Source organism: Prionailurus bengalensis, chromosome B4 (assembly GCF_016509475.1).
Source record: "Prionailurus bengalensis isolate Pbe53 chromosome B4, Fcat_Pben_1.1_paternal_pri, whole genome shotgun sequence".
NCBI lineage: Eukaryota > Metazoa > Chordata > Mammalia > Carnivora > Felidae > Prionailurus > Prionailurus bengalensis.
Window position 1 is genome coordinate 24,537,959 of NC_057358.1, and position 21,970 is coordinate 24,559,928.

General features: G+C 40.5%; 1 protein-coding gene across 1 annotated transcript in view; it reads left to right on the forward strand.

Annotated features, from left to right (window-relative positions):
• LOC122473933 (amyloid beta precursor protein binding family B member 1 interacting protein) overlaps window positions 1–21,970 on the forward strand; it is a 103,233-nt gene that overhangs the window by 60,174 nt on the left and 21,089 nt on the right. Inside the window, 2 exon segments of the mRNA XM_043564790.1 lie at window positions 18,180–18,266; window positions 20,588–20,731. Coding sequence (XP_043420725.1) covers window positions 18,180–18,266; window positions 20,588–20,731 — 231 coding nt within the window.

Sequence of the window (21,970 nt, forward strand, 5' to 3'; positions counted from 1 at the left end):
TTTTTTGTTACATTTCTTTATTTTTGAGAGGCAGAGAGAGCATGAGTGGGGGAGGGGCAGAGAGAGAGGGAGACAGAATCAGAGGCAGACTCCAGGCTCCAAGCTGTCAGCTCAAAGCCCGACGTGGAGCTCGAACTCATGAACCGTGAGATCATGACCTGAGCTGAAGTCGGATGCCTAACCGACTGAGCCACCCAGGCGCCCCCAAAATTTTTTTCACTTAATAAAAATACACAAACTCAACTCTTAGGTCATACGTAAACTATAATAGGCCCTTAAAGGATTCAGAAAGAATAGAAACCATTTTGTTTTTTTAGATCCAGCATCCAAAGCATATCTGTCTGTTTATTGATCCTCTTCTTCTGTCCTTACTTCAATTTGGCTACATTAATTCAATATACCTTGATGCACTAAGGGTCATGAATGCTTCATGTTTTAAACACTCTTTTTTGTTGTTGCTAATACTTGGTGCTTACTGATGCTGAGATTACTAAAGAGGGCACCTGGAAAATGTACCATTTATTGTGATTTAATTCTATAAACAGTCTGCGTAATAAAAAGCATTATTCTCCAGGGAGCCTGGGTCGCTCAGTCAGTTAAGCGTCTGACTCTTGATTTCGGCTCAGGTCATGATATCAAGCCCTGCGCTGGGCTCCGTGCTCAGTGTGGATCCTGCTTAAGAGTCTCTCATACTCCCATGCGCTCGTGCTCTCTCTCTCTCTCTCTCTCTCTCTCTCAAAAAAAAAAAAAAAATTTTTTTTCTTTTTTTTAAATTTTTTTTTTCAACGTTTATTTATTTTTGGGACAGAGAGAGACAGAGCATGAACGGGGGAGGGGCAGAGAGAGAGGGAGACACAGAATGGGAAACAGGCTCCAGGCTCTGAGCCATCAGCCCAGAGTCTGACGCGGGGCTCGAACTCACGGACCGCGAGATCGTGACCTGGCTGAAGTCGGACGCTTAACTGACTGCGCCACCCAGGCGCCCCCAAAAAAATTTTTTTTAAAAGCATTGTTCTCCATATTTGAAAAAGCTTCCTTCAAGTCATGTGTACAAGGATGTCACAGAAATACAGGCCTTTTCCCACTGTGGCCTCCAGCCGACTGTAATTGCATGAGGGTCATTAAGTCTTTTTTGGAAAGTCAAAGAACATTAAACACAGACAAGATCATTGGGGACATCCAGACACCCTTATATTTTACAGGTTAAAAAAAACTAAGTCCCATATCACTAGAGGCAGAAATAGCAGGATACTAGAGCAGCTTTCTTGTGAGAAAATGCTCTTTCCCCGTACTGTGCTTTTTTCTAGAGTCTTCTCTAGGTTTTGTGGTGGTGCACTGACAAGAAAGCAATTAAATACTATTGTCTTTGACAAATATTGAACAATAAAAGTATGGTTGATGCTTGAACAACACAGTGTGGGAGGGACGTTAGGGGCACCGACCCCCTATGCAGTTGGAAATCTGTGTATAACTTTTCACTCCCCAAAAACTTAATTACTGATAGCCTGCTGTTGACTGGGAAGCCTTACCAATAACATAAACAGTCAATTAACACATATTTTGCATATTAGATGTACTATTCAGTGTGTTCTGACAATAAGCTATAAAATATTAAGGAAAAAATCATAAGGGAAAGAAAATACAGTACTGTACTATATCCCCCCCCCACCCCGCCAAAAAAAATCCGTATATAAATGGATCCATGCAGTTCAAACCTGAGTTGTTCAGGGATCAACTACAAAGTTTTCAAATTGTAACTACCTTCAATGGAATGTTTTAATGCCTGTATTAGTTAGGGTACCATCTTAGCTTCTGTGACAAAGAGACTCCCTAGATCAGTGGTTCAAACCATCTAGAAGCTTTATTCTTTCTCACATACCAGCGCAGAGATAGGTCGGTAGATTTAGTAGGAGGCTGTGCCATTCTCAACAATAGCTTCTATCTCTGGGCCCAAGGCAGCTTTTCCACCCGGCCATTTCCCAGTTCTTAGGGAGGGAATAAAGAGCCAGGGAACTGCACAACCACACTTCTTACTGGAAGGACCTGGAAATGGCACTTTTACTTCTGCTTCCATCACATTGGCCAGAACTTAGTTACAGGGGATTTTGAGCTACACAAGAAACTGACAAGTACAGTCTATTTGAACAACGATACACATAACTAAAATTGGGAGTTGTATTCAGAGTCACCACTTTGCACAATTCCTCCACAAAAAAGTTTTCACATTGAGTCTATAAAAATGGTGCCCAGTGCTGTGTAACATGGCTATAATATTGTATAACCAAGAGGAGAAAGGAGAGAATAAGTATAGGCGGATATCTGCAGCTTGCCATGGCATCTAATGAATCAGTGCACAAAACATAACTACATGCTGTGAATTTTTACAAAGTGCACATCCCATTGAACTACCACCCACATCAAAATATAGAGCATGAGTGATATACCAGCAGACTCGCTTATGTCCCTTTCCAGCCATTGACCCCCATTACAAGAATAATCATGATTCTGACCTCTCTGGCCTCGGTTTTTCATGCTTTTTAACTTTGTATAAAATGGAATTATATCGTAGTACTCTTTGGTGTTTACCTTCATTCCTTTTGTTGCATATGGCAGAACATGGTTTGTTCTTTTTCTTTGCCCTTTGGTATTCCACTGTGCATTTGTACCAAAATAAGTTTATCTGTTGTATTACTGATGGACATTTGATTTGTTCCTAGTTTGGGGCTTTAACAAGTAATGCTGTTGACAATACTCTTGTACCTGTATTTTGTTGAACATATGGAGACTTTTTTCTTGTGTAATACATACAATTGCTAGCTCATAGTTTCTGCACATATTTAGCTTTAGGAGATACTGCCAAGCAGTTTTTCAAAGAGATTGTATGATTTGCCTCCATTAGTATTGTATGAGAATTACCGTTATTCCAGATCCTTGCCAGCCCTTGGTGTTGCAATTAAAAAAAATTTTTTTTAGCTGTTCTATGTGGGTGTGTCGTGGTATTTCCTATGGTTTTAAGTCAAATTTTCTGTTGCCAAAGGCTTGAGTACCTTTTCAAATGTTTATTATCGATTTTTGTGAAGTGCCTGTTCAGGTCCTCTGCCATGATCCTCGGCCTCTTACCAGAGGGGAAATGTGGCTCTCAGAATATCTCAGCATCAATTTGTGGTTCCTTTATCTCTTGGATCTTGGCCCCTTAAGTCCTGGTTGCCTCCATAGCTCTCCAAAACCTTCACACAGTTGTTTTTTTAATCCAGATTTTCAAGCTGTTCTTTTGAAGCTTTGGTCTAACTACAAGCTACTGATCATAGGAGGAGGCAGAAATCCTCCTGCTGAATTCTTCTGGATAATAATCTGTTCTTTAAAACCAAGTAAATAGATTCTTCTAATTTGCAATCACATTTAAAGACCATAATGGAAGTGGACACATTTTTTAAGTTGCTGATATTAAGTATTTCCATTTTCTCAGTGCTTGGTTGGATAATATATCTTCTGTTCAGTACTCCATGTGAATAGCTACTTCAGCGTGCTGACCTTAGGGCTCTTGCCTTGTTCCTGAAGTAGACTGTGACCATTCCCACATTGATGTCATGGCTCCTAAAAGGGAAGCTTTGTAATTTTGAAATACCCACAGTCCCTTTGTAAAAGCTGTATGCTGAGACCCTTTGATAGTTTTTAACAGAAACATTTTTTTTAAGTTTACACAAAAAGAATAACAAATCCTAGAGAAAAGTATTTCCAGAGTAAGTTTCTTAAAGAAATACAACCTGGAAATTCTTTTGTTTAATTGCCTTACGTTTTTTCCCGAAGCAATGTCTCAAATCAGTTAATTCAAAAATCCAAATATATCCTGTATTTCATTTGGGTTGTTAATTCTTTTTCAAATGTAATTGTCAACATTTATATGTAGTAGTGAATCCCAGAACAGAGTAGTGAGTAACTGATACCTGCTTCCATTCCCTAGTCAGGACTATCTATACCTGTGGGCCTGCAGGTTTGATCATCCTGCCCAGCCAGCTTATGGTGCTGTTTAGGAACTATTTCAAGAGTTAGACACTGTGCGTGAAGAACTAGATTTAACCAGAAATTATAAAAGGAAAAGACTGAGACTCTGAACAACTTATTTGTTCTTCTCAAAAGGTTTCAAAACATTGAATGTCTTTCCACTGTTGACTTATATGGTGAACCTTTACTGGAATGCACTCCATTTACTTGGCTTTAGCAAATGTTGTGGAGTATCTGTTTACATGTTTAATCTGTGCTATCTGTGGAAGACACAAAAGCAAAGATAATCTTTGCCTCAGACAATTTACAGTGTAGCTGAGGAAAAAGACATGTACAAAAATAAGAACAGCATAGCTTCCAGCTTTAACATGAGAATGGTGGAGGACAGAGACTATGGCCTGGTACAGTCTTAAGATTAAGTCCCAGCATGCAAAATGCTATTGACAGCACAAGAGAGCTTTAGTAAAGGTGTATGCTAAGAATTTTGGTTTTGTAATTACTATATTACTTCATAATACGCAAGGTTAGGAAAATGTCAGCTCAGTAGAGCAGTGAAACTAGGAACTGAGCAGTCAGGTAACCCATTCATCCTGTCCCTGAGGAAAAAATACACTCTGCACAGATGTACAGATGCAGAGGGAGTGCGTGCAGCTCAAGGCAAACCACAGATCTTGCCTGTTGACAGATACTGACTACAGAACAATCTCACCCTGATTTAGGACATGAGGGAAGAGGAAAAACCAACATTGTGTTTATGAGAAAATACTGCAGGACCCTGACAGGAAATAGCATCTCAAAGACATTATGGACAGTATATCAATACAATTAATGAACTGCGGGATTCAGAAGAAAATTGTAGAAACTTGTTACCTTCAGTAGAGGCAGTGAGATATGGACCAAACAAACCAGTAGAAGAGGCAACAAAGCAAGAGTAAAAGAAAAGAGGATGGGAGGGAAAAGAAGGGAAGTAGGAAATCAGGTCTGAAAAGCCTGGGGTGAGGTGAAATACTAGCTTCTGTGGAGCAGATGGCGGGCAGGGAAATTTACTCAGAGAAACTTCTGTCCAAGCATTCACCTGGAGAACTTGGGGGAGTTAGCCAGGGGAACAGTAGAGGGGAAGCGGGCATTCTAGGCAGTGGGCCAGTGCAAAGTCCAAGAAGAAAGAGGGACCTGCATTTAGGTCATGGGAAAGGTTGCATGGCTGGACCGTGGAGAGGTGAGCGAGGGATAGGGAGGGACAGTGCATTCAGGTACATTGGTGGGAAAGAAAATGGTCAAAATAGCATATTGGTTAAAACAAGTCAGAAATGAATGTTTCCAGTCACCAGTTCATGCAGATTTAATTGTATGGGATTCATTTAAAATGAATTTTTAGACTGTTTAGTCAGTCTCTAGCATTCAGTTATTTTTAAAAATCCAGTTGCAACCACCAATGCCTACTTTGCCTATATAGCTGTGTTCTTTTTTTTTTTTTTTTTTAGTTTATTTATTTACTTGGGGCGGTGGGGGGGAGCAGCAGAGGGGCAAAGAGAGAAGGAGAAAGAGAGAATCCTAAGCAGGCTCCGTCCTGTCAGTGCAGAGCCTGACACAGGGCTCGAACTCATAAACTGTGAGATCATGACCTGAGCTGAAACCAAGAGTTGGGCGCTTAACTGACTAAGCCACCCAGGAGCCCCTATTTAGCTGTATTGTGTTTTTCTTTTATATTAAACTGCACTTCCTTGACACTGTGTGATCCAACTTGGCTATCATGATTGAAGCTATTGCATGGAGTGTGCCCTATTCTTTGCAGGTACATAACCTGACATTGAGGCTTCATTCTTGCACAAAAATGATTCATGGAATTAGAGATGATGAGTAAAATGCCTTCTGCAGAAGGTCATGATATGACAGAAGGTTCTGCAACCACTGATAATAATCAGGGGTGCTGTTCATTGCATTAAGATGCTGGGGTATTGTGCTTGTTCCTGCCATCTCAGTGCCTGTCAGAGCTCATAGAGGCCTGGCCCCTGGGGGACCTCATCATTCCTGGAGTAGGTCCTTGTCCTCCTGGCTGGGAGCAGTACAATGGCCAATGGCATCAGGCTGTTGGTTTACACTCACTTCACTCATCAATACTTCCTCCAAACCCAAAACTTTAGGAGTAGATGTCAAACAAGCAAACTCAGCTAACAATGAAATAGAGATAAAAAGAAGGAACTTTAAAAAGTCTGACAAATGGCCCAAAAGTCTTAAAGATGGATAAAAACTTGAGAGCTACTAAATACTGAGTGCATTGGAATGAGTAAGACCTGAGAAATAAATGGGGGCAGGGCGTGGATTTTGAACCAGTTTATTGTTTCTGCTATGATTTTATTCCTGATCCAGTTGTTAAATCAAATCATATGGGTGTAGCAAGACTTCATTTAGACTGGAGGGGAGTGGGCACAAGATGATCAAGGGACTTGTAAACAATGTTAAAGACATCGGCCTTGATCCTGAGGCTTCCAGGGAGCTGTTGAAGGGTTTTGAAGGGGGGGCAGTATCATCATGGCTGCATGATGGAGGATGGATACAAAAGAAAGCAGCGTGAAACCCACCATGTGATGGAGAGGTGGTTACAGAGCCCAGAAAAAGGAGGTGATGATGGACCCAAGGGAGTTGGAAGATATGTAGGAGGCAGAATTTTGCAGAATATGGTGACCATGAATGCTGGTATAATGAGGAGGCATAGAAGCAGACAAGGGTGACATTCTGGTTTCAGGCTAGGGGATGGGATGGATCCTGATGTCATTCACTGTGGCAGGAAGCACAAGAAGGGAAATAAGTGGGGAGAGGGACATAATGAGCTAAATTTTAAACATGCTGAGTTTCCCCCTTTCCTTCAAAAAAAAAACCACATTTCACCCTCCATAAATTTAGCATGAAATTTACACATTTCACTTGAGTATTTTCTGTCAGATGGGCAATCATAAGAGATGTGCTCCTCAGTTTTTCTTTGGGTTACTTTCCTTTTCTCATGAGATAACAGAAACCTTTTCATTACTGAGATTCCCATCTGACCTGTTCTCAGAGTGCAGGGCATTTACAGAGGGATAGAAGATTTTTGGAGAGAAACCAGGTTCTGCAAATTTATGAACCCAAAGATGCTTATTTAAAAGCAATCCCACTAGGGGTGCCTGGGTGGCTTAGTCACTTAAGCGTCTAACTCTTGGTTTAGGTTTGGTCATGATCTCCTGGTTCGTGAGTTCAGCATCGAGCCTCCCATCAAGCTGCAGGTCTCCTGGCTGACAGTGCAGAGCCTGCTTGGGATTCTCTGTCCCCCTCTCTCTCTGCCCCTCCCCTGCTCGCTTTCTCTTTCTCTCTTAAACATTATTTAAAATGTTTTAAATAAACATTTAAGAAATAAATTTCAAAAATAAAAGGAATTCCACCAGGATGACTGGTCTGTATTTCCGGAGGTAATAACAGATCACCCCATTTATAAATGAGGAAAAGCAGAGTAGCGAATTCCCCTGGTTGCTGTTATGCCCTATTCCGTTTAAAAACTACTTATTATTCTGGAGTGCCTGGGTGGCTCAGTCGGTTGAGTGTCTGACTTCGGCTCAGGTCATGATCTCGTGGCTCGAGAGTTCGAGCCCCGCGTCGGGCTGTGTGCTGGAAGCTCAGAGCCTGGAGCCTGCTTCTGTCTCTGTGTCTCCCTCTCTCTCTGCCCCTAACCCACTTGCATTCTGTCTCTGTCTCTCTCAAAAATAAATAAACATTAAAAAAATTTAAAAACTACTTATTCTTTTGGACAGTCATTGCTTTGTTTGGCTTCACTGCCAAGAGGCAGGAACCACATATGAGCCTAACTATTGAACCTTGGTGAGGATGCAAGACTATCAGTGGTTCTTCAGAGAGCCACTGCTAAAGCCTGAGATCACTTTATCATGAGAACAGAAAGTGCACTAACTAGATTTTTTTTCAGCGTGATTATTGAAAGGATTCGGAGGCATCTCATGGGATAAAAGATAGGAAGCATGACCAGGCCTCCTAGGGGCTGGCACTGGGAGTAGAAAGTTGTGGGGACCACAGCCAGGGGCATCTTGGGCCCAGCCTTCCCATGGGCCTCTATTACTCTGTCCCTCAACAAGCAGTGTCCTTCCTCTCCCTCTCAGTAGGCCCCCTTACTTTGCCTACTCATCTCCCCCACACAGCCCCTTATGGCCAACCCCAGATGGTGGCTGCCTCTATGAACGGATGTCAAACTTTTGTGGTTGCATACCCCCTGGAAGAAATTTTATAAGCTGTATACCACCTCACATATTTGTATGTTGACATCCAGAATTTTTCAACACTAGTTTAAATAGATGCAAATAATGCAATGACTAGCATATTATGAATTTTGACATTTTTAAAAGTTATCCAGTGGAGTCTAAATAGTTTCGTGGCAGTTTGATTTCTTTTCCATGTAAGAAGCACATGAGTAGCTTTTTGTTAATAGACTTTATTTCTTGGAGCAGTTTTCAATTCATGGTAAAATTGAGGAAGTTCCCATATACTTTCTACACATACATAGTGCCCCCCCCACTATCAGTATCCCCCACCACACTGGTATATTTGTTACAATCAGCGAACCTACATTGATTGACATGCCATTATCACCCAAGTCCATAGTTTACATGAGGTTCACTTTTGGTGTTGTGCAATAAACCTTTTTAACATTTGGGAAATTTTACATTGTTCCTTGTTTTTTCCCCTTGAACTATTCCCATTCCATTTTCTCCCCAAAGATTTCTCCTATTTTAATATATTTTTATGCCTGAAAGTCTCTGATTGAACTCTCTCTCATATTTCTCTTCAACAAATTATATTTATAAATTGGTAAGTAATTTTTTAATTTCCTGTCATCATAAGGCACTTATGTGTTAAAAAATTACACAATTGGTTGAACAATTTAAAAACATTGAAATTAAATTGCTTGACAATTTAAAAACATTAAAATTATAACAATTGATATTAATGTTAAAAAGTAGAACTCCAAGGGGAAACATCCTTAATGAGATAAATAGATGAAACCTTCTCCCCTCTGATTAGTTCCAGGATAAAAGGATGAATGTTCAGTATCAATTATATTCCTATTTTTCATTCTTGTAGAAGTTAAGTACTTTTTATAGATGCAAGCAGTGAGAAACCTTGTTCACATAAATAAGTGGACAAGAATAGAAGAGCTTTGTGAGAGCAATGCCATTAAATTCTTTGAACTCCTTCCAAGTTACCTGCCACTGAGAGATCAATGATGATTCTTTTAATGCACCACCTGACATGATTAGGTGCCTTCCATTGTGTAAAGGCAAAGAGTTAGAAACCACTTGACTTCCCAAAGATTTGTTTTGAGTTGTGAGTCTTTCTTTCCCTCTCACCACCCATGTTTCAAGTTGTCCCTTTGTTTTGAGCCTTTGAGCTCCCCACCCAGGGCAGTAAGATCCTCTGTGGTTGTGAGGTGTGCCTTTCTCTTGGGAAGTGGGAAAAGGGCCTTCCACTCTCAGGCAGATCCATTTTAGAAAAGAGTATGTATGGAAGTTGAGGGTGTAGAAATCGATGCCCATCTACCCTTGGAGGGGCTTCAGTATACACTCCAAGGGGGACACAGTTGAACACAGCCTGGCCTTGAATGGTGACTCAGGCTCCCCCACAGTTAAATTAACTGTCTTCTGCTTTTGAATTGGTCACAACTGTTATAAAATAATGATTTGTGTCATTTTCATATTCAGCTTGTTAGGAGGCTCAAGGAAGGTAAATATTACTGAACTTCTTGTCAGACAGTAAGGACACTTAGCTGATAATAGCCAGTGAAGTGTGTATCATGTATATACACACACACACACACACACACACACACACATATAATATTTATATAAATATATATTTATAATATAAATATATATTTATAATATAAATATAAATTATTGATATAAATATAATATTTGTATATAAATATACAAATAAAATATACAAATAAATATATAATAATATACAAATAAATATACAAATAAATACACAAATATACAAAATATAAATACATAAATATAAATACAAAATATAAATACATAAATATAAAAAATATACAAATAAAATACACAAATAAATATTTGTATATAAATATATATATACACATATATAATTTATTGTCAAATTGGTTTCCATACAACACCCAGTGTTCATCCCAACAGGTGCCCTCCTCAATGCCCATCACCCACTTTCCTCTCTCCCCCACCCCCCATCAACCTTCAGTTTGTTTTCAGTATTTAAGAGTCTCTTATGGTTGGCCTCCTTCCCTCTCTGTAACTTTTTTCCCCCTTCCCCTCCCCCATGGTCTTCTGTTAAGTTTCTCAGGATCCACATGAGTGAAAACATATGATATCTGTCTTTTTCTGCCTGACTAATTTCACTTAGCATAATACCCTCCAGTTCCATCCACGTTGTTGCAAATAGCCAGATTTCATTCTTTCTCATTGCCAAGTAGTATTGTATTGTATATATAAACCACATCTTCTTTATCCATTCATCAGTTGATGGACATTTCGGCTCTTTCCATAATTCGGCTGTTGTTGACAGTGCTGCTATAAACATTGGGGTACAAGTGCCCCTATGCATCAGCACTCCTGTATCCCTTGGGTAAATTCCTAGCAGTACTATTGTTGGGTCATAGGGTAGGTCTATTTTTAATTTTTTGAGGAACCTCCACACTTTTTTCCAGAGTGGCTGCACCAGTTTGCATTCTCACCAATAGTGCGAGAGGGTTCCTGTTTCTCCACATCCTCCCCAGCATCTATAGTCTCCTGATTTATTCATTTTAGCCACTCTGACCGGCATGAGGTGGTATCTCAGTGTGGTTTTGATTTGTATTTCCCTGATGAGGAGTGACACTGAGCATCTTTTCATGTGCCTGTTGGCCATCTGGATGTCTTCGTTAGAAAAGTGTCTATTCATGTCTTCTGCCCACTTCTTCACTGGATTCTCTGTTTTTCGGGTATGGAATATGGTGAGTTCTTTATAGATTTTGGATACTAGCCCTTTATCTGATATGTCTTATTAGGAACAGACCAGGAGACTCTGGGAGCCTCCAGGAGGAGGGTCTTTCAGTCCTTGGGATCAGAGACAGCCTCCCTGAGGAACATGTTTCTCATGTTCACCAAGGGAACAGAGATGAAGGAGGGAGGCAGGAGGGGAGATTCCAAGCCATAGAGAAGAATTATAAAGGCCCATAATCAGACTGTATGTCATGTTCAAGGAATAGAAAGGCGCAGTGAGGCTGCCATGGAGAGTGCTATGGGGATAGCATGCACGGGGCCAAATCCGTGGACCTGACATGCTGTGCTGAGGGTTTTCGATGACAGCTTCATAAAACGTGTTTTCTGTTCAGATTTGTTTCTACCAAACTGCCTCTCACTAGAAAGCAGTACCCTGAAGTGGCCAAGAGTGTGGCTCCTAAAGTCAGACTGGTGGGATTTGAATCCTGACTCCATTGCTTGTTAGTTGTGGGTCCTTGAGCAAATTACCTAACTTCACCAAGTCTCTATTTTCTTGTCTGAAAATTAGGATAATTTGTTTTTAGAATATGTTGTGAGAAGTAAAGGCCATCATCCACACAAAGTGTAATACATACCATGATTTTAGTTGGCTTCGTTGTAGACAATAGTCTGAATGAGAGAAGCGATGGAGGCACGTGGGAGGACATGTCTCCAGAAAGTGTCAGTGGTGCTCTTGGATTAGGGTGATCACAGTGGGGCCAGGCCAGACTTCCATCTGAGACAGTGGTGCTGTATAATCTCACAAGTTTTGGGGCAGGTAATCAAAGAAGTGTGCATAGGAATCTAACCTCAGGCTACCTGAAGTTGTTCAGGACAAATTAAGGAAGTAAGGATTTAATCCCTAGGTCCCCCATGATGCCAGGCACTTGCTCAAGAACTACATGAGCATCCACATTGTATTGAATGCTTCTTGTATTGTATCCACATTGTATTGATGCTTCTTGAGCATCAAATGTATCCACATTGTATTGATGCTTCTTGAGCATCCACATTGTATCGAAAAACAGCCAGGGAAGGAGACTGTAGGTGAGATGCAAGGCCAGGGGTGTCTTCCGGATGTAATGGGCAGAAGAAGAAGAAGCATTTACAAGCTAGTGTGAAAATAAAAGCAGTAACCAGCATTGTTTAGGAAGTGAGGTACATGCAGAGGACAGATGCATAACATGGGGATATTATGTTTGGCTGTGTGTCTGGAGGCATGGGGTCAGCAGCCAGTGAAGTACAGCTAGGATACTATGGGCTGACGAGTGGTGTTTAGCACCATATTCTAAGCACCAAGACAGAGTTGTCAGAGATGGGGGCCTGTTATAGCCTGGGCCCAGGATGTAGAATTTAAAGGATGTAGGTTGGTGGGCAGAAAAACCCAGGTTGAGGAAGGAGAGGTGTCAATTCTACTCATTAACAATTGTGGCTGTTCTATAGTTGAGAAAGTTTCCCAAAGCTTCAAATATCCCAGAAAATTAAGCACCTCCTCAAAGAGAAAGAGCCTAAAGAAATTGTTTTATATTTCTATTTTGTATTTCAGGTAGGCCTAATGACTAGAAGAAGAAAAGAACAAAAAGATGAGGTGGGAGGCACTGTGGAATCCCACAGGGAATGGAAGATAGGCCTCTGGGAAAGCCCACCCCCAATATTTATGGGGCCTAGGGCAAGAGTAGATTGAAGGCCTATAGGCAATATATCTATATATATTTAAAGTTCTGGGGCGCCTGGGTGGCGCAGTCGGTTAAGCGTCCGACATCAGCCAGGTCATGATCTCACGGTCCGTGAGTTCGAGCCCCGCGTCGGGCTCTGGGCTGATGGCTCAGAGCCTGGAGCCTGTTTCCGATTCTGTGTCTCCCTCTCTCTCTGCCCCTCCCCCGTTCATGCTCTGTCTCTCTCTGTCCCAAAAATAAATAAACATTGAAAAAAAAAATTTTAAGTTCTAAATCAAGTTAATAAACAGTTAAATGTGTTCTATCTTCCTACCTGGGTGCCTTCATAATGACCTAAAAGTTTGGCCTTAGCATTCTTAGATTTCTTTTGAGTACTGTGCAAAAAGGTGGTGTCATGGAGGTGCTCATGACCTTCCCCTAGACTTACCCTTCCACCCACCCCATCTATCCTGTCCCACCTGGGCCTTGTATGCATGATGTGGACACTCCAGCCCAGAGAGTAGGCTTCATACAACCCATCACTCTCCTGCAGGAGCTGCCCCTTGGCCACCTTCTGGCCTAGATGCACACACTAGCAGTGCCATCTGCCCTCAGGAGGATGGGTGTAGGGCAGAGCCTCAGGGCCATTTGGGCAGGGAATTCCAAGGTTCTGAGTTTGTGGAGTATGGACTAAAATGTGGAGGTCATTGGCTCCAGGTGGCCATATCCCTTTGGCCCCATAAACTTACTGCCCTGTGAGTGGGGGAGTGGCTGAATGAGGGTCAAGGCAGGGACCCTTTAAAGTGTGGAGTCAGAGGGCACCTGGATGGATCAGTCAGTTAAGTGTCCAACTCTTGATTTAGGCTCAGGTCATGATCTCACAGTTTGTGAGTTCAAGCCCCACATCAGGCTCTGTGCTGACTGCATGGAGCCTACTTGGGATTCTCTCTCTCTTCCTCTCTCTCTGTTCTCCCCCACTTGTGCTGTGTCTCTCAAAATAAATAAGTAAACCTAAAAAAAAATAAAGTGTGGAGTCAGGGCAGGGGCCCCTCTTGCCCAGGTGGTACTGCTTCTTTTGGGTAAAGTGGGTTGGGACAGTAGAACCTTACTATCTAAGAGCAACTTTATTTACCTTAGTTTCTCTGTCTGGTTCTCATTAGAAAGTCTCCTCTTCCCACTTGATTGGAATCACAGGTGGTCTGCTATTCCTAAATAAGTGCCAGATGTGCAAATGGAGGTCAGCTGTTGCCCGAAACCAAACTAGAGGTTTAGGGGTGCCGGTGTGGTTCAGTTGGTTAAGCATCCAAATCTTGATATCAGCTCAGGTTGTGATCTCACGGTAATGAGATCAAGCCCCATGTTGGGCTCCATGTCTGAACATGGAGCCTGCTTGGGATTTTCTCCCCCACTCTGTCTCTGCCCCTCCTCTGCTCCCACTCTCTCTCTCTCTGTCTCTCAAATAAATAAACATTTAAAAAATTTAAAAAAATAAAGACCGAAGAGAGTCTCTGGAAACAGAAAAAGATTCTTAGGAACAAGGATATTTTACATGTAGAGAATACTCATGAATATTCATTCATGGACTGAGAACTGATTGGTTTACTCTTTGTTCCAAGAAGGTGATATTACGAAGTAATGTATTTTCTCTGTTTCTTTCCTCTCCAGCTGCCCCCAAGTCTTGCATTCTCAGTTGTGAGAAAAGGGATCAAGCTGTAACTGAAAGTCTCATTTCCCATTTTAAAGTTCTTTTATTGTTCACCTCAGCTTGTCCACAGTTTCCATGAGTAACAGATAAGGAGTTAACTCTTGAGTTCCACTGCTTGCTACAGAGCAGCTCAAGTTGAGTTAGCTGACCTCACGACTGATGAAAAGTTCTGACCCAAGGACAGTGGGTCCATTCTAAGGACTGCCGTCTCTCAACTCCAGCTCAGATTTACTTCGTGGGTTTTTTCCATTTTCTTTAAAACAAAAACAGTGTAAGGGTGCCTGGGTAGCTCAGTCGGTTAAGCGTCTGACTCTTGATCTCAGCTCAGGTCATGATCTCATGGTTCATGAGATTGAGCCCCATGTTGGGCTCTGCACTGACAGCATGGAGCCTGCTTGGGATTCTCTCCCCTCTCCTCTGCGCCCCCCACACTCTGTCTCTCTCAAAATAAATGAACTTTTTTTTAATAAATACAATTTTTTTAAAAAATAAGTAAAAAGATAAATAAAAACAGATAGTACCATCACTTGGAAGGAAAAAAAAAGTTACTCTGAATCTGAAAAAAATGAAAGGGATCTCAGAAAAGTCTTAGAGAAAGACAAAGCTACAGATCCTGGCCCTTTGGGATATCCTTATAAAATGAGGCCCTTCACAGTTTAGAAAGGCTCTTCTCTTACCTGTCCCTGAGGTGTTCTCCTTTTGCCACATGATGGTGAATAGCTCAGGCCGCAGCGTTTCCTCTGTTCCTTCTTCCCACTCTTACATGATTCACCTGCCCAGGACTCTAAAGCAAGGTGTGCTTGTAGGCATCACTCTCTGCCTTTACTCTTCACTGCTCAGTTTTTTTTTTATTGTGGCAAAATATTCATAACATGGAATTCACCATTTTAATCATTTTTAAGGGTATAGTTCAGTGGCATTAAGTGCATCCACACTGTTGTGCTGGGTTCTCTCCTATGGTATTTAGAGCATTTTAATACTGAAAAAAATGAGGAAGAACTCAAAGTTCTGGCACTGATTGGCCTTTGGCCAATCACTTAATCCTCCTGCTTCCTTACCTGTAAAGTAGTAATAGTACTATGTTGTGGGGTTCTTGTAAGTGAGCTCTTGGTGTCGACTTCTGGCAGGTAGTATATGTTACATATTAATGGTTAGTCATGATCTTCAAGCCAAACATGTAACATTAGAATAGTTTCTGAATCCTAGATGATAATCACACTAATTCATGATATGCTGTCCTTTTCAAATAAGTAAAAGTATTGACAAACATATTAAAAGATAATTCGGTAAGAATTATCAAAGCAATTGTACTTGACTGATTTCCCCTATTGAAGTTGGCAAATTGCCATTTTTATGCATTCTGTCCCCAGGAAATATCCTAATTCTGCATATTTTATTTGCCTGCACTTTGCTTCCTTCCCTTCTTTCCAGTACACTCTGTTCTTTTTTTTTTAAATATTTAGTAAGTTTTCATTAAAAAATTTTTTTAATGTTTATTTATTTTTGAAGGAGAGAGAGATAGAGTGTGAGTGGCGGGGGGATGGGGGGATGGAGCAGAGACAGAGGGAGACAGAATCTGAAGCAGGCTCCAGGCTCTGAACTGTCAGCACAGAGCCCGACATGGGGCTCGAACCCACAAACAGTGAGATCATGACCTGAGCCAAAGTCGGACACTCAACCGACTAAGCCACCCAGGTGCCCCAAGTTAGTTTTCATTTTAATTTCAGTATAGTTAACATACAGCATTATTTTGGGGAGCCTAGGTGGCTCAGTTGGCTAAGCATCCAGCTCTTGGTTTCGGCTCGGGTCATGATCTCACGGTTCGTGACTTCAAGCCCTGCATAGGGCTCTGTGCTAAAAGTGTGGAGCCTGCTTGAGATTCTTTGTCTCTCTCTCTCTCTTCCCCTTCCCTCATCTCTCTCTAAATAAATAAATAAACTTTTTAAAAAATGTTCTATTAGTCTCAGGTGGACAATATAGTGAGTAATTGAACAATTCCGTATCTTGCCCAGTTCTTCTTATGAAAAGTGCATTCCTTAATCCTCATCACCTATTTCCCTCATCCCCCCCCCCCCCCCCGCCACACACACACACCCACATCCCCTCTGGTAACCATCAGTTTGTTCTCTGTAGTTAAGAGTGTTGGTTTGTATCTCTTTTTTTCCTTTGCTTGTTTGTTTTGTTTCTTAAATTCCACATATGAGTGAAACCATACGGTATTTGTTTTTCTGTGACTATTTCACTTAGCATTATGGTCTCTAGCTCCACCTCTTTTTTTTGTCAGTCTTTTATATATATGTATATATATATAGAATATATATACATATATATATAATTTATTGTCAAATTGGTTTCCATCTAGCTCCATCTCTGTTGTTGCAAACATCAAGATTTTATTCTTTTTTATGGCTAAGTAATATTCCTGTGTGTGTGTGTGTGTGTGTGTTCTTTATCCATTTATCTATTGATGGACACCTGGGCTTCTTCCCTAGTTTGGCTATTGTAAATAATGCTGCAATAACCATAGGGGTGCATGTATCCTTTTGAATTAGTGTTTTTGTACTTTTGGAGTAAATACCCAGTAATGCGATTCCTGGATCATAGGGTTCTATTTTTAACTTTTTGAGGAACCTCATCCTGTTTTCCAGAATAGCTGCACCAGTTTGCATTCCCACCAACAGTGCATGAGTGTTCCTTTTTCTTTACATCCTCACCAACACTTGTTGTTTCTTGTTTTGTTAATTTTGGCCATTCTGACAGATGGGAGGTTATATCTCATCGTAGTTTTAATTTGTATTTTTACAGATATTGAGCATCTTTTCCTATGTCTGTTAGACACATTTATGTCTAAATTCAGTCACTGTCCTCCAGAGGTATATGTTCCAGTTTTAATACATTTTTTTTCATGTGTTATTTTACAAAACTCTACATTTTCACATAAAAGTCCTCAGTGTTTTAATTATGACACTGGTCACCTATAATAATCACTTTGTATATTGATACCTCAGCTGTACTGGTTATGTGAAGATTAACCATTGGATACTCATGATTTTTTGGAAACATTCGTTTATCATTTTGTCTCAGCCCTCTCATTGATACTCAGTATTAACAAGGTATGATACATGGGTTAATACAAACCCCACTTAGAGACTATGCACCCATTCATGAATGCTTTAAAACCATGGTCTTCCCTGTCCGTTGTGAGGCTAGTTCCCTTTCCAGAAATTCCCTTTCTGCTTCTGTCTGTCCTTAGAAGTTGCCAAGCAGCAAACCCTGTGCTGTGGTTTTTAAAACTTAAAGTAGTCACTAAATTTATAAAAATCCAGATTTCAAGTTTCTCTTCATCAGCCAGAATCTCTAGTGCACAGGACCTTGGGAGGATACATGACCTCCACAAGCACATGGGGCACGGGCTCCACCAGCAATCCAGACATTACATTAGGGTACATTAGGGTCTCCCCACTTCCAGCATTTGACATGTTTTCTAGACAATGGAATTTAACAATTAAATGTTGTCATATCCTTTGCTAGTGTTTTCTATCTTATGTTTATTTCCTCGTTGATTGTGCACAATGGGAGGAAGAGAAGGTTTTACATCCGCCTCAGTAGTCAGCATTTGGTAAAGCCTTGGTAAGGCACTTGGTGGACAGATACCATATGCTGTGGTCCCCACTCTTTTTCCTATAGGTGCGTCTTCTCTCTACAGCAAGACAGTGAGTCCCTTGCAGTGGCTAGCATGGCGATGGACACTCACTGATTCTGATCTCTTAATATTTTCTTTAGAATTTTTACTTGGATAACAAAGGAAAAAAAGAAGGGAAGGAAACAAGTGAGAAAATGAATGCTAAGAACAAGGAATCCTTACTTGAGGTAAGTGTAATTTTGCAGAGTAGAAGAAAAGAGAAGGATGCTAACTGTATCTATTTTTAAATTATTTGCTTCTTAGAACAATGGGATATTCTGAGACACACTGAAATTTCAACTTGGGGTTTTAAAATCAAATTATTACTAAATTATAGCTATTTAGATAATTAAACTGGTTCTTTGAGTCAGTTGTTTAAAAGTATGGCTTTAGACTATATTTTACTTTCATGAAGTTGGATTAGTGATTCTCGCCTAAAACACTTAAGAATCCACGTAAAACTCGTCTCTTAACATTCCATGTTTTTCATTACTGAAGTGCTCCCCAGAAGTCAGATGTAAAGATTTCCAAACCTTGTTTACAGTGAATTCTAAGATGTTCTTTCAGTAGCCAGGTGTGGTAGGAAGTGTGGGCTTTGCACTTAGGAAACCTGACACAAGGTCTGGGTCTGCCATTGAGGTTCGGATGTTATGCTGCAAGTCCAAGAACCTCAGTGTCCTGGATCATACTGAATTATTACAGCGATCCAGGGTGGTAATGGAAGCACTGGGTCGATTACTGTGCAGATGTTCATGATTATCACTATAGGGGCGTGTTCCAGAAGTTTATTTGATGGTTGGTTTTTTTTGAAACTCCTAGTGAGTTTTCACATAGTAACTGTGCTAAAAATCAGGGCTCTGGTCCCAGCACATAATGCAGATGAGTGCAGAGATCTAAAGTCAACACACTTGTGAGGGTGAAGAAAACCTGTGTAGGGTCTCAGCCCAGGTTTTCTTCACCTTCAAAAATGTGTTGACCTTTTCTTTTCTTTTGAGGCTTCTTCTGAAGATTCAGATGACCTGGTGAGCTCTGGACGCATGTTCACACCTGGAGCCAGTTCGCTGACATTGATTAGCACCCTTTCTCTTATTCACCAAGACCTGGCCAGGCTCCCGCACAGGTTTCTCTCCCCACCACATTCTCACAGGCCAGTAACCAGATGGAGCAGACATCAGAACCTTCTGCCACTCACAAGGTCCTGAAAACATGTTATAAATTCCGGCTTCTGGAGCCAAGAGCACAGTGGGTATTTCACACGAAGGCATAGCAGTGGGAATAGGGACATTCTCTGCATTTAGCAGACTCCAGGTTGTGTCGAGGAAGAAAAAGCACCGGGTACCCAGCAACAAGGAGATTCAGGTTCTGAGTGTACCTAGCAGTGATGGAAACTGACAGACAGGGAAGGGGAGAGTGAAGTTTCCTGACACAGCCATTTGTTTTTAATCATCAGCTGTCTGTAACTCAGGGACAGCTTGTGCCTTGGTTTATACAGTTGCCTGAATAGTTCTTGTTCTAGGACTTCAGCGGTGCATTAAAGGCTGGATGTGAAAGAAAATACAAAGGATGTACGCTATGAAAAATCAGCACCATTCTGCTTTCTAATTTGGGCCAAATATCTGATTGAAGAGATTATTGACAAGGCAACTAATACTAGCTAAATTGGAGGAGAATGTGAACAAAAATGTGTCCCAGCTCCACTATCTATACATTTCCTGGCAGGGTACAAAACTAAAAGTTATTCTCCACTTATGAGATGGAGTAGAAGGGGGTTGAGAGTTACAAAAAAGAAAGCCAAAAGTAAGTTTGAGTATTTGAACTGGAATAGAATGCTGCACTTTTACTGAATTGCTTTTTAAAAGAAATTTACTAAGAATTAGTTCATTATATGTAAGTTTTCACATTCGAAAATCTACACCTAGAGAATCTGCTTTGTCCTCCTCCTTTTCTGATACCATAGTGTTAATAACTGCCTTCTTCATTCTTCAGTAAGAAAACTATCCCAAGAATAAATTAACATACACATGTTTATGTGAAGGATTATATATTCTAACTTTTCTGTTCAGTGGCAGTAAAATAGTAATTATTTTTACTTATAGAAAAGGAATAATTTTTCTATTTGCCAACTTATAATAACAGAAATAGCCTTTATTTAATCCTTACTTTCACAGTATACCAAGATTGTACTCATAAGCTTTCTTATGAAGTTGGAGCTATTATTACTCCATTTTTGCAAGCAAAGGAACTGAGATTTAATGACTTGTCCATGGTCACAAAAGTAAGTGGTTGAGAAGCCTTGAAGTCTAACTCAAGAGCTGAGGTTCAACCACCATGGTATCCTTCCTTTCTTTTGGCAAACAGCATGCAGTATAATTGTATGCATTCAGAGTTACAGACAAGTGACTTTTAGCTGGTTTGGTTAAAAGGCTAGTTTGCCACAGTTTGTTTAAATGTGAACAAAAATTTGTGTTTTTTTTTCACGTGTTCTCCATAATTGGAATCTCAATTTCAGGAAAGTTTCTGTGGAACATCTGTCATTGTGCCAGAACTTGAAGGAGCTCTTTATCTGAAAGAAGACGGAAAGAAATCCTGGAAAAGGCGCTATTTTCTTTTACGGGCTTCTGGAATTTATTATGTACCCAAAGGAAAGACTAAGGTCAGGAAAATAAAGTAATACGCTTTATCAAAAAATCATTTCATGAAAATGAAACTGAAGAAATTCTCAGACAGTAATTTAAATACACTCCTTTGTTCTGAGATTTGTGTTCCTACAATGTTTATATAAATGCATATCCTATTCTGACAGAATTACAGAAGTCCTTTTGAATTTTTCCATAGCTTTCTCCTGAAGGCAAAGAATTTTATCTGTTTTAAAGTCAGGTTTCAAAAATTATAGCAGAAGCACTTTTCTAGAGAGTCATTTGCTACTTTACATACCTATTTCTGAGGACGTTTTCCTCCTGTATTTACTCTCTTGTTCTATAGTCTATATAGAAACTTCTATCTGGAATCATAGAGGTATAAGCATTGACAGATCTACATCAAGATTGTAGCCCTTATTCCCTGAGCATTTAAATTGTTCTCTGAGGTGTGCTATATGCTTTTCCCTGCCTGTTTTAAGAGAGGATCTTAACTATCGTTTAACTTCTACTTGGTGATTCAGGATTATTGCCTCAGAAGTACAAGCATATCATAAATTCCTCATCTTTGAAATGAATTTAGACTCTCATTATGACCATTAGCTTTTCCTGAGACCTTTTTTTTTTTAGAGGCTTGGGGCATTTCCATCTTTTGTTCACCATTAAAAAGCTTTAGGATACCTCTCAGCTCTCTATATCTGGGGTATGCTGAAGCATTTTGCCTTCACTGCCAAATCCAGGGCACCACCCAATGGCATATGTACAAACTGCAGGTTTCTAATAAGGCTTGACCCACATTCCCAAGCAGGTGAAGTCATGGGAAATATCCAGATCTGCTCCTCTATCTCTGTGGGAATGCAGGAGAGGCATTATGGGTAATGCCTGGTGGAGGGCAGCTACTGGGCCTACTCAGTGTCAGTCTTAGAGAACTGATACCTTCCCATTTATGCCACCTTCATTCTGGCCCCACACTGGGATGTAATAGCTGACACAGAAATTATTTTGGAAGTGCTATGTTTTGGGCATTTACATGTAAATTAGATGTATAAATAAACCTATCACAACACATTGGCTTTGGGCAAGAGTACTTTCTCTCACTGCTACCATTAACCTCGAAATGGAGGAAGGAGCCAAGGAATGAAGAGAAAGAATAAGAAGTACGATTTTTGGAAATGAAGAGGCAAAACTGTATTCATTCTTTTTTTTTTAATTTTTTTTAAATTTTTTTTATTTTAAAGAGAGAGAGCACAAGTTGG